At 41.2% G+C, this 13,838-nt stretch overlaps 1 protein-coding gene across 5 annotated transcripts in view; it reads left to right on the top strand.

The window, feature by feature from the left end:
- Positions 1–13,838, top strand: part of SNCAIP (synuclein alpha interacting protein) — a 138,383-nt gene that overhangs the window by 68,501 nt on the left and 56,044 nt on the right. For all 5 annotated transcript variants that reach the window (XM_059693788.1, XM_059693784.1, XM_059693787.1 and 2 more), the window contains exon 2: positions 2,534–2,636. In XM_059693788.1, coding sequence (XP_059549771.1) covers positions 2,580–2,636 — 57 coding nt within the window. In that variant the 5' untranslated portion in view covers positions 2,534–2,579. The remainder of the gene's footprint in view (positions 1–2,533; positions 2,637–13,838) is intronic.

Raw genomic sequence — 13,838 nt, 5'->3', positions numbered from 1 at the left:
GTGATCAATCTCCCCAAAGAAGGAGGCCCAGATCACCCTCTGTGTGGCGATCGATCGCGGAGCCCCGTCCGGGTGGGTGGGGCCTCCCTCTGCAGGGCGATCAATCTGGGGGCCCTGAGATTGATCAGCCCACAGAGAGAAGCCCAGGCCACTGGCCAGCGGCGTTGTGGCAGGTGTGTGGGGCCGGCCAGTGATCGCCCCACAGAGGGAGGCCCAGGCCAACCAAGCAATTGCACCCCACGCCTGTTGCCTGCAAAGGGGGGTGACGTGGTGGTGGTGGGGAGGGGGAAGCACCACAGAGATGGGAAGCAGTGGCAGTGGTGGGGGTGGGGCCAGCTGCTGGCAGCATGGGGAAAGAAAGCCCTGAGAGGCCCTGATCGCCGGCCAGGCCTAGGAACCCTACCTGAGGGGTCCCAGATTGTGAGAGGGTGCAGGCCGGGCTGAAGGACACCCACCCCCTTCACAAATTTTGTGCACAAGGTCTCTAGTTATTTATATTATCCATTGGATATGTCCCATGAGAATGGCTACACTTTAGTGTATGTTGCTCTTTATATTGTCAGAACAACTCAAACAGGGGCTCAATGATTTCTTGTTAATTTGCTTGGTTAAGATGTGTTCATTTGCATTTTGGATTTCATTTTGTGTTACCATATAAGTAAAGACTCACTCAGTCCCCTCTTTGAGGAGTGTTTCTCTGCTTCATCTACCTGTGTTTCCATGTTTCTAGTGATATTTTATTTTTCTGCATCCCATCTTACACCCAGCATCATCTTTGTGTTCACCAAAGCCATGAGAATAGTCTGTAATTCAACAGTTCATTGTGGAGAACAGACTTAGTGCAGAGAAATTGGATTGGAAGGAAGTCTATTACTGACAAGCTGGAATCCAAAGAACCTGGATTGTCTCAGAATCCAGCAGAATGGAGAAGAACATTATTTTGAGTAATTTGCAAATACGAGTGTATGTGTTTTTCTCTGAAAAGCTTTGTGAGGATTAAGAGAAAAAGTATTTTTTTTTTGTAACAAGCCATGTGTTTAAGACCTAGTTTTAGATTTCTAGAAATAATAAAATTTCTGGATATATACATATATTTATAAATACATATTGGTTTGTATTTTAAACCTTATTGTGATTTCAGAAGAACTTTCAATATTTATTTTAAATGGATAATCTCACTTGAACATGGTAGTAGGATTCCTAATCCTTTCTTAGACCAATTCTGCATCTACCATAATTTAAAAAAATAAAAAATTGTACATTCATGTGAGAAGGGAAGGAGAGGAAACACTAAAACTCAAGTCAAGTGATGGATTTGAGGTATGGGATGGCAAGCAATCAATTTCTCCTTTATTGTCATTCTCCTATTTGTATAGCTTTTTAAAAATGTAAAATGAAAAAGCAATGCCTTCAGAGTAAGAGTTTATTTTTAGGGGAAGGTATTTTTACATTCTTGTTCTTATATTGATGAGCTCATTTTCATTGGCCTAGATTTATTTTCACTTTCCAGTAATTTATTCCTTACTCCTCTGCAAGATACCCCCTGATTAGAGGAGAAAACAAATTACTCCTCCAGCCTGAGTACATAAGGCCGTTTTTATAATCAGGAAGACAAGTTGCGGGGAGGGGAATCTGCTTCGACGTCTGAGAGTTGCTCTGGGGAAATAACTGCACACCAAGGCACTGCCGGGAGGTCTATATTTCTGCCTTGACGTCTGTAGGTGCCACTGCCACCGCCAATGGTGATGATGATAAGTGATGAGAAAATGAACTGGGAGGTGATGCATCTTCCTGACAGATGTAAGGAATTGCTGCAGGCAGCCCCGAGGCAAGTGCTGGCTGCGGCCACACTGGCGCCTGCCTTGGTCACTCTGGCACCGGCAGGCAGGGCTGCGAGAAGCAGGGGCAACGCAGTCATAACTCTGTGGTTTTAATCTGTTCGTGGAGCCTCTTTCGAAATGTTTTTTTTTTGAGGAATGAACTGGAGGTTGTGCTACAAATTCTGAAGTATCGTTACTGTTGACTGGATGGTGTCTGTCTCGTACTTGTGTTATTGCTGTGGAGATCCAGTGTGTGTTGCTCCACCAGGCAGCGATGTGCACCCAGGGATGTGCCCGCACAGACATTGGAATATGGCTGTCCTGAGATGTCAGGGCACCCCTTTCCTGAAGTCCTCCTTTCACCCAAGGCGTCGTATGTGCTGGGTATGTGCTGACTCGGTGCTAATAAGGACCACAGCGGATGAGTTAGACCTGAGCTAGTGCTTGCAGGAGGCGGAGGGGGGTGGGGGCAGGAAGGAGCAAGTGAAGTGAAGTGGAGGACCACAGGTACCCCTGGGGAGCCACGCTGGGGGCCAGGAGGAACCGCACTGGACGTTTCTGGATAGCCAGCCTGGGGACATTCGAACAAAGGAAATGCACTCAAAGGCAGCACTGGCACCAATTACCTGTTTTATTTTGTTTGTTTAAATATAGATATGATTTTTGTTTGGAAAACAATTCGCCTTTTTGCCTTTCTTTTCTGTCTTGTCCAGGAATTTATGAGTATTTGACCCAAATCAAAATGTGCAAAGAAGAATAATGGAAGCCCCTGAATACCTTGATTTGGATGAAATTGACTTCAGTGATGACATATCCGTAAGTATTGCCACTTGGGAGGAATGCTTTCGGGAGATTCTGCCTTCTCCTACATGGGCTCCTCGCTCTGTTCTAGTCTGCATGTCCTAAACTCTCCCAGCCACATTAGAACTTGACATCCTGTGGGGCAGACAAAGTGTGGTTTGGGGGTCTCCTGGACCAAGAAATGAATTTCACTTAACTAGTAATTGTGTGTGAGTTTGGGTGAGATTTAACTTGACTGAGCCTCCCATTCCTAATCTCTTTCATTGTTGCCAAAATTATTCGCTGAGGACATTTATAAAGTGCCTGCCGATAGTAAGCACTTTCATAGAGTTACTTATGCACATAATTAACCCTATTCACTTAGTTTTCTTTATGGCTGTGGAGCAGCCAGCATTCTTGGCGCCCAAAGGCAGATGGACTAAAGGATGGCCAAGTTAGGTTAGCTGATGAACAATAAGAGGAAGCCTTCCAATCACTCTAGGCTTCAAGGCACAGATTGGATGCTTGTTGGGAATATTGAGGAAGAGCCATGCAGTGGTAAGGACTGGACCAGCTGACCGCTGAGCCCTGCTTAATCCTGTTGGCTACTGAACTTCTCAGAATCACAGCTGCTCCGGGGGGTGGGGGGGGTCCTCTCCATACCCCTCTGCTCAGAGCTGGCTGTGACTTGTTCTGGGCCACACAATTCTGCCGCATGTGGGCCTCTCATGCCCTCCCAGCCAAATGGGGTGCTCAGAGTTTGTGATGAGAAGGTTGCCGTTTCTGAATGAGTCATGTGACTTTTCTTCTCAAAACCTCCAGGGTCACTTTTTTTTTTTTAATTAAGAGAAGTAAGGCTTTATTTCCTTGTTGCAGAAATAAAGCTGGCTGAGCAAGTTGCTTTTTGGTGATTAGTCAAAGAGACCAAATCACATATCCTCATCTGACTCCCCCCAGTCCTCCTCTGCTTCCCTAGGCTAGGGCTGCTGGAGCAGCAGGAGCCGCAGTGGTGGGGCGGCCTCAGGGGCAGGTGGGCACAATTTCTGACCCTACTTTGCATTGATCTTTCATAGCATAGAGCTTTGGGTCACAGCTAGAAATTGTCTCAAAAAGATAGCTTACTTTAACATGCCTCTGGCAACAGCATTAGTCCTCTCCTTAACTCTCCACTTTGAAGTGAAATCCACATACTATACACAAGAATTGAATTATTGGGATGAGTTTGATGAATGATCTATTTTAACCTTAGATGAGTCTTTATAGCAGGGAAAGGTAAATTCAGCCTTCCCTTACTTCCACTTCCAGACAGTTTTTTTAATCCTTGTGAAGACCAACTGAAGTGAGTTTCTTCCTTTCTGTAATATCTTTCTGTCTTTTTCTGAGTTACTGTGCTTGGCTTAAGAGTGTGGCTCTTGTATAACCACTCCTGTCAAGGTATTTTGAGCTGAGTGGGGAAGAGCAAAGAGAGTGAATGATAATGTGGGGAGGGGTGGGGAGGATGGCAGGTGTTTATGAAAGGGAAACTTGATTAGGAGTTTGGGAGTGACTCTCTGAGCTTTGCTAGTGAAGTTGCCTTTTGAAAACATAGGCTTTGTGAAATAAGCCAGTCAGAGAAAGACAAGTATCACATGATCCCATTTATATGTGGAATCTAATGAAGGAAATAAACTGATGAACAAAACAGATCCAGAAACATTGAAACATGCAACAGACTGACATATCTCAGAGGGAAAGGGGGAAAGGCCAGAAGAGATTAACCAATGCATTTATACATACACGCACACACAAACACACACACATATATATACACTATATATACTATACACACACACAAATATATATACTATATATATACATATACATACACACACACACATATATATATGCATAGCCCATGGACAAATAGTAGTGCCAAGAAGGCCTGGGAAGGGGATAAGAGTGGATTGGAGGGGTCAACAGAGAAAAAAGGGGGACACCTGTAATACTTTCAACAATAAAGATTTTAAAAAATAAAATATGCACAAAATACACAAAAATAACTAACTAAGTAAGTAAGTAAAAACATAGGCTTTGAAGGCACTAGTCCGGGCTCCAGATGTGTTCTGAACTTTGCTAACCTCTCTGAGATACCCACCTAACTTTTAAGGTGTTTTTTTGTTGTTGTTGTTGTTGGGGTTTTTTGAGGATTGAGTGAAATAATATATATGAAGCACTTAGCTTAGCACACAGTAAGTTGATCTTAAAAATGGTAGCTTTTGTTATTATTTCAATGAATAATACAGTAATATTTATATGACCATTGGTGAAGAAAGAACTCGAGGGAAAAGACCAGGCATCATGTCAAAAACTTTTTTTTAACACTGTAATAGAGCAGTTGTGTTTACAGAAGAATCATCTGGCAGCAGCCCATAATGTTGATGAATTAGGAATCTCCACTTAAAAGATAATAAAATATGTTAAGCAATAACTGAAGCTGTTTAGCAAGTTGGGATGCAGATTATGCAATAGTTGAGTTTCTATAACTTGACCACTCTGAAACATAAATAAAGACATCCATCTGTAATTGTGTAACTCCACTCAAACCTTCCCTCCTTTAATTGTGTATTTATTGTGTGGATCTTTGACCTACATTTAAACTTTTATCAGAAGGAAACACAGGAAGGTGCATAGAATTGCTGAAACAATAATAATGCTTACCATTTACTGAGCACTTGCTATAGGATAGGCATTATACTGTTTAATTCTCACAACAATCCTCTAAAGAAGGTATTTATCATTATCTCCATTTTACAGATAAGGAAACAAGTTACATAACTTGTCCACAGTCACCCACTTAGTTGGGACGCTTTGGCTTCAGCATTATACTTTTATCTATAATACTGCTTCTCCAAGATAAAAATAGTCTATTGCAGTGGTCCTCATAAGGACGATTTTACCCATCCTCAGGCGATACCTGGGCAATACCTGGAGACATTTTTTGATGCTCATACTAGGGATATGCTGCTACTGGCATCTTGTGGGTAGAGACCAAGGATGCTTCTAAAGAACCTAAAATGCACAGGAAAACCTCCTACAACAAAGAATTATCTGGCTTAAAATGTTGATAGTACTGAGGATAAGCAATCTTGGCCACATGAAACTAAAGAAGCTCAAATTTGACTGGCAACCTCTATAACATGGTAGATTATTCTGTTCTAGTCAATCTAATCCAAGTTCAGTACCTTAAATGCGCCGGAATCATACTGTTCTTACATAATGATTTCATGGGAAAAGATGTAGAGATAACCTCCTAAATACTGGAACAGTGTTTCAGCCTATTTAGGTAAAGTAGGAGCAATAAATGTTATAACCGTTTTAGGGGCAAAGTGGAGACTATTCAGGTGCTAACATTGAAAACTGAAGATGGGTTGAACTTGCTAATTTGCTGGCATAAAGAGAAATGTAGTCTCTCACAAACATGCCTTTATTGTTAGGATTCTGTAAACCTCCATCCACACAGTTCTTAAGTCTGTTTTGAAAAAGATGTTTACCAAAAAGATGCCCAAGTTTAAAACCGCTCTTCTTCCTCCCCAGCCATAGCCATCAGCTTTCTATTTTGTGATTTCCCCCCTCTAGTTATGAGCCTGGTTCTTGTTTTAATTAAAACACAAGCTGTATAATGGTTCCAAAAAAACAACTAGAACTTTTTTTTTTGCCTTTACCTAATGAGACAAAACACAGAAGGCACTTACATTATTTTGAAGTTTCCCAGACTCCAAAATAATGCTCATCCTTTGCAAAATGCAGGGTTTAAACTATACATTCTTGTAATCCTGCCATCGAAAAGGGCAGAACACTGTGCACTGGCTGCAGATGTGCAAGGGAGAGATGACGACACATGTAAACACAGAGGGTCAGAGCAGGGCCTTGCTGTCACTGCACATGGGTTTACAGATTTCTTTATTCCTATGGAAGCCAGAGCCCTGTGTCTGGGAAATGAAAAATGCTCTGGAATACAATTTTACCGTGAGGTTCTTAGTAGCCGTGGTGTGTTTTATTAAGAGAGGCCAGTTTGCTGTCCTCAGAAATAGTATGCACAGGATTGAATAGTGCAGAGGCCAAACACCATGGATCCATTGAAGAGCCTGACTCATTGGCTGTGCCACACACAGCACTGAACTCTTTAAGTCCGTTATTTTGTTTAAGCCTCACATCCACTCCACAGAGCAGCCCCTATTTTAATCCCTTGTTTGGCAAATGAAGAAAATGAGGGTTAGAGATGTCATGTGGCTTTCATAAGGTTACAAATGGGCAAGTGGCAGGTCGGATTTATATACAGAACTCTTTGACCATGTGACTCTCCCCCTCTGAGTAACTTAGTTGAGTATAATGGGCCAGTTATCTCACCCATTACTATCCCCAAATAGGCACTGAAGCAAATGCAAATAGCTTTTTGGCACCAATGTAGTTGGTATATATATTTTAAATAAATAAAGTAAAACAAGCTAAAGAGAACTTAGGAAAATCTCTTCATTTTACTGTACCTCAACTTTTCCATCTGCAAAATGATAATAATCATATCTGCCTATTGCCCTGCTTTTATGGAGAAAATTTAAAATTTTACACACACACACACACACACACACACACACACACACACACACACATACTAGAGGCCTGTTGCATGAAAAGATTCGTGCAATAGGCCTGCCCTTTCCCTGGCTGCTGGCACCGGTTTTCCTCCGGCACCCGGGACCCAGGCCTTCGCTCCGGCCGGAGATGCCTTCAAGCCTTCGCTGCTCCAGCCGGAGCCACCTTCAGTCTTAGCTCCGCCGCTTCGCGCCTACATATGCAAATTAACCACCATCTTTGTTGGCGTTTAATTTGCATATCTCACTGATTAGCCAATGGGAGGCGTAGCAAAGGTATGGTCAATTACCATGTTTCTCTATTATTAGATAGGATATATATCCCATATGTATATGCACACACACATACACATATGTATATGCATACCTACATATACATATACATGTAAATACACACATGCTGCTTATGTACACACAAATACAACTAAGGAACAAACTCTATTTCCACGCACAGGAATTTTTGTTGCTTTTCTGTATCAGTGTGACTGCATCTTTGATGAAAGTTGACACTTTTTGGTAATTGCATAACCTATTTTTTTGTACGAGTCAGATGAGATCAAGATAAATAAGTGCCCTTCCACCTGTACTATCCCCTTTGACCCAAGCCCTTGAAACCTAGAGTAGTAAGTAGCTCAGAATTCGGTGGATTCATCTTCCTAAGGTGCTTAAAGTGCTGTCTGGTAGAAAAATAAATTCTATGGCAAACAAATCTCACTTGCAATGAGTTTTCACTTTTTTCCATCCTACAGATGGGGCAGCAGTTGCACTAAAATATCTCCCCACCTCTGTTTTGTGTGCACTGCCTTTTACTCAAGTCAACCTATTGGTACTTCCCAGATTTTATTACATTTTTTAAAAAGTGTATTGTTGAAAGTATTACATATGTCCCCCCCCCATGACCCCTTGTAACCCACTCCACTCCCTCCCCAGGCCTTCACCACCCTATCATCTGTGGCCTGATTGTAGGTGTGATAAAGAGTACAAAGATATTAAAGGTATAATGAACCAGGCTCTAGCAAGCAATCTACCTGAATAAGATCCTCTTATACTTTCTTCTGTGCTTCCTAAAAGGTGACGAACACTTTCACATGGCATCTGGCTCCCTCACTCCCTTCTTATCTCATCTATCAGTCCTATTCTTCCTATTAAACTTTTCTTAATGCTTCTTAGTATGATCTAGTTTCGTCAACTCTTCACCTGTTCTTTTTGCAATGTCCTATATTCAAGTCTAAATTACCTATCATTCCTTTTGCAGACCCCATTGTAAAAAAAAAACTCATGCCTTATTCTAATTACATGTGTCATGTGTCTTATCTGTTTTTCTTAACCCCTGCCAGGAAAGGACTTTGGTGTATCTAATCCAGACTAGATGAATTGTAAATTCATGTCCTGTAGCTAGTGTCAGAGCCCAGGACTAGAACACAGGTCCCCAACTCCAAATCTTGGACTGACCATCCCTTCCTAAGAAGGTAAAGAGCAACTTTGTGAATAGAGTGTTTTCCAAGAAGAATGGGAAACTGTTGGATTTTTATATTTGCTCTTTTCTGCAGATAGCCCTAGAAGTTTTTATCTTGCCTGACAGTCATAGCACTTATTACATTGATGCAGGTTATTTACACAAACTATTTACCTGTTATGCATAACTAGATTTTATACCAATTACTCAACAATTATTTATTAAACACGTGCAATGTACTGAGCATGGTTCTAGGCCAGTGATGGCAAACCTATGACACGCGTGTCAGAGATGACACGCAAACTCATTTTTTTGGTTGATTTTTCTTTGATAAATGGCATTTAAATATATAAAATAAATATCAAAAATATAAGTCTTTGTTTTACTATGGTTGCAAATATCAAAAAATTTCTATATGTGACACAGCACCAGAGTTAAGTTAGGGTTTTTCAAAGTTCTGACACACCGAGCTCAAAAGGTTCGCCATCACTGCTCTAGGCTTGGTGTGAATGACACAGACTTGTCTGTGTTCTCACAGAGTTTATAGTAATTACCAGGAGCAGACTGTGAATGTCAGGTTAACTTCATAGTGGGTCACATGTAATTACAATATTGAACTCCATCCTTGACAGACAGTATTTATATTTTGATGGCTATTGATTATTGGCTCACAATTAAAATTAGACCATCATTGAAGTTGAACAAGTATTATGTCCAGCCATCTGCCCTACTGCAAGGTACACTTCTTTTGTAATTTGTAATTTTTGCCTTAGTAGTTAGCATTACTTTGGCTACATTTTTAAATGCTCATTTTTGATATATTTCAATTTAAATAATAACAATAGTGAATATTTATTGAACACTTACTATGCATCAGATACTAGTCCCCATGATTTACATTATTAGCATACGATCTTCACTGCCACATTCTGTTGTAGGCACTGTTATTATCTGTTTTACAGATGAAAAAGCTGATATACAGAGGTTAACTAACTAAGATTAATTGGCCAGACAATGATGAAGCCAGGATATGGTATGTGCAGTCTAGATCTAGAATCCATAATGTAATCAGTGCATTGAAAATTACCTCTGCTGGGCCCCTTGGTGACCTCTAGTCATCCCCTTCACCCAGGTCTCTTCTCATTCATGAACACTTCTGGCAGAAGAAGGGAGCCATTCAATACTGTGAACTCACCACCTTAACCAATGTGCAGCTTCCCTTTTTGCCTGACATGTTAGCACTACAATAGAGTAGTTCCTTGCATACTCTTTCTATGATCAAAAAGTTACTGAGTTTTCCCAAATACCAATCACAAGCAGTGTCTTAGCATAAAAGAATTTATTTCATTAACTTTAAAGAAAAAAACACTTGGAAAATAGTTTGATAAAAATAAGAGCAAAAATCAAATGTATTTGGCAATAGGATTATTTGTAATAATTTTCTTTAATGGAGCCTGAATGGTGGGAAGAAATGTATTTAAGGCAGACCGGGAAGGATATATGAAAGTGTAGATCACTGGTGTCTGTACTTTGTAAAGGGGGTGGTTGAAATAGTGGAAGCCAGTGTACTCACCTGTGAAACAAGGAATGTGGGACGAGAAGAACCTTCCAAGGAAGGAACTGTGCTTAAGTGTGTCTCACATGCTGGGAGAGAGTAGTCTTCTACAAAATAGACTGGCAAGCAGTTTTCAGAGATATAGGAGGACAACTAAGGAAGCTAAGAAGGGGTTAGGGATTTAAGGAATTTAAAGAAAGAAGTGGGAAACAGTTCACAATAAATAAAAAGTTTGAAAAGTGCCCACTGGATTGTCTTGTTAAGACTCACTGGTGGCCATAATAAGAGCAGTGCCTGTGAGGGACAGAAGACATAGGGTAGTAGAGTAAATACAGAGGTGAGGAAGTAGAGGCAAAAACCAAGGCAATTCTTTTTTTATTTTTTATTTTAAATATATTTTTATTGCTTTCAGAGAGGAAGGGAGAGGGAGAGAGATATAGAAAATCAATGATGAGAATCATTGATCTGCTGCCCCCTACTGGGGATTGAGCCCGCAACCTGGACATGTGCCCTGACCAGAAATACAACCATAATCTCCTCGTTCATAGGTCGATGCTCAACCACTAAGCCACACTGGCCAGGCAAGTCACTTCTTTTTTAAAAAGATGGCTGTGAACACAAGAGCAGGAAAGCCCATGGTGAACTGGAGAGGCAGATGTCTTGAGGTGGTGGGGGTGCTGTTTGTTTTTATGAGGTCAGAGCAGAGGATCGATGTGGAGAGAGTGGCTGAAGAGAAGGAGACCTGTCCACAAGCCAAGAGCTAGCAATGAAGGGGTGGACTGTTAGTACCACATCCTCAGAGAAGGAGCAATGAAGCAGGATCTGTTGTGGAGGGTGTGAAGTTATCATGCCCTCCTTGAATTAGATGGGCAAGCCATTGGAGAGGTCAGAATTTTAGAAAAACATTATGTTTCTGAACATCTCATTTCAGCTGTCTATCTTTCCTTTCAGTACCAGCTTTTTGGTGTACAAATATTTTGTCATTTTACTGGTATTGTGTGTCTGTTGAGACATCTGCCTGAAGTTTGGAAAGCTGTGTGAAAAGTCATGAACTTCAGGATAGTTGTTTGGATGATTGGCTTAATTGTTTCTTTTGGAAACTTCATGGGACCTTAGTTGTTTGAAAGTCTCTAGCTTGAAAAGGTGCTTGGGATTTTAGTTCTTTCATTCTCTGTGGCTCATTACCATTTGAGTAATGTCTGCTTGTTCACCCAACTGGCTCTAGCTTTCAGGAATAAGGGCCAAAGCCTTTCAGGCCTGAACAATAACTAGGGTGGTCAGAGATCCCTGTAGTCCAATGTAGAAATCACACGCTGTTATTGTGAATCCCATTTATGCTCAAACTATTTTGCATGGCAGAGAGACAAAATTGACTGGTGTAGTCTGGGATGTGTAGGATTGTCTATGTTGTTTGCAAAGCTAAATTTCAGTGTCAGCCCTTGGCCATGGATTATCTTGGATGAGGAAAGACCAAAGGGAAGCCAAATAACATGCAGGGATCAGCTGAACTCTTCTTCCTTTCCTTTCCAACCCCACCTCAGGCCCCCTCTTCCTGCCTCATTAATTCTCTAGTCTTGATCTACTGAGCTTAAAAACATGAGTGGAATGAAGATGAGAGGGAAGGGCTGTGGGACACACATGGAAAACAGGTTGAAGAAAAGAGACAAAAACATCTAACATCACTTTACAGCTTGCAAATTGATTTCATTTACATTAGCCTGTATACTTATCTGTTTAATAGGTAAAGAAACTAAGCGCCAGAAATATGAAATGACTTATTTGTCCAGAACCACAGAGTTAATCAATGTCAGAACTGGGACTTGCATCTAAGTCTTCTCACTCCAAATCCATTGCTCTTTATACAAAAGGCTAAGGCATCAGCCAGCGCTATTAATATATTCAAAGTGTTTTTCCTTTGAAATATACCATGATTACATTGCTAGACTTGAAATTATGGATTTTTCTAAGAAGATTAGTGCTATGTAAATATTAACTACTATCATCATTACTATTATTATTGCCACTAAAATCATCGGCTATGTAGGGGAATTCATTTTATTCTGTTCAATAGCCTAGTGTCTTTGGTCAATAAAATATTGTACACATGCTCAGGAAGCATAGAAAGCAGTTAGGTAAACAGATGATGAAACATCATGTGATGGGTTCTGTAATGGACTTATGCCTAAGATAGGAAAATAATATAGAGCAGTGGTTCCTAAACTTCAGCGTATACCCGAATCACCTGGATGGTTTGTACAAACACAGATTGCTAGGCTCTGGCCCTCAAAGTTTCTGAGATGGGGCCAAAAAATGTGAATTTCTCACACGTTCCTAGATGGGTGATGCCACCCATCAGAAAACCATAGTTTGAAACCTGGTACTACTTCCATCTGGGAGGGTCAAAGAAGATGTTATAGAGGTGATACCCAGGTAAAGTGTAATTAATTAAAAGCAGTTTGCCTAAAAAAATGGGTGGAATGACATTCGATGTAAGTGGACTAGCATGCATAAAAGTATAGACAGGTAAAACAGGAGACAGAAATTTGGTATTGCCACCATCAAAAGATAAGTAGACAACAATGAGAGATGAGTCTGAACCCGTGGAGAGTTTCATGTGCCGTATTCAGGCATGTGGTTTCTGCTCTGTAGGCTGTGCAGAGCCAGTGCAGGATTTGAATGAGAGAAGCACCTTGGTTAAGTTTGCATTTTAGAAAGTTGATGAATTCTAGTGCAAGTAGGGAAGCATGGAGGAAATTTCCACTTACTTAAATACGAAAGAACTCCTTTGAATATTTCTAATCAAGCCCAGAGATTAATCAGATGTGTGTACATCTTGGTATTACAGTCAAATAGTTAATACGTCCCGGTGTGCCATGCATGCAATATACTAAGTCAAAGATGTTGTCCTTTCCCCCAGGCACTTGTGGGAGCCAACACTAACACATAGGAAACAACAGGCATGGCAGCTTTTCCAACAGGAGAAAAGTGGAAGGTCAGGAAGGGACGAAGCAATCAGCCGGGATTTCATAGAGAAGGCAGACCCAAGCTGGCCTTGCAGAAAAGTTCTTGCTTGGCCAGAGGGAGGCATGGCAGGCAAGGGGGACCCCAGAGTAAAGGAACAGAAGGGGAACTAAACTTTGAATGCACAGGGACATAGAAGAAGCAGAGGCAGCTGGTCAACCTTTGGCAGAAGCTTTTCTTAAAACATGATGGAGGAGTGGATCCAAAGGGCTGTTTCTACAAGATAACCTTTGGGAGTTTTTTAGAAAAAGAGTACATGAGAGCAACATAGAGGTAGGAAATATAATGCTTCTCAATTATCTGCAATCCTCTTTCAGTGTCTTATCACCCAAGGATAATAGGAATCCAGGGAACAGAATATAAAGGCTTGTGTTGGGGGCAAGGGACACAGGGAAGATATATTGAGCTTTGGCTCTGATAGGGCCAAAATGACAACAGTTGCTGCCCTGGGAGTTGGCCATTGTCTGAGAATGAGGTGGTTGGCGATCTGACAGCTTCATACAAAAGGCCATCTGCCCTGTGTGCTGGGATGAAGGCCTTGGGTGCCCTCCCTTTCAGCTCCCAGATGGTAACACAGT

This window comes from Myotis daubentonii, chromosome 4 (genome assembly GCF_963259705.1).
Source record: "Myotis daubentonii chromosome 4, mMyoDau2.1, whole genome shotgun sequence".
Lineage (NCBI taxonomy): Eukaryota > Metazoa > Chordata > Mammalia > Chiroptera > Vespertilionidae > Myotis > Myotis daubentonii.
The sequence above is the reverse complement of the archived record's forward strand: the minus strand, read 5'-3'. Positions and strand labels throughout refer to the sequence as shown.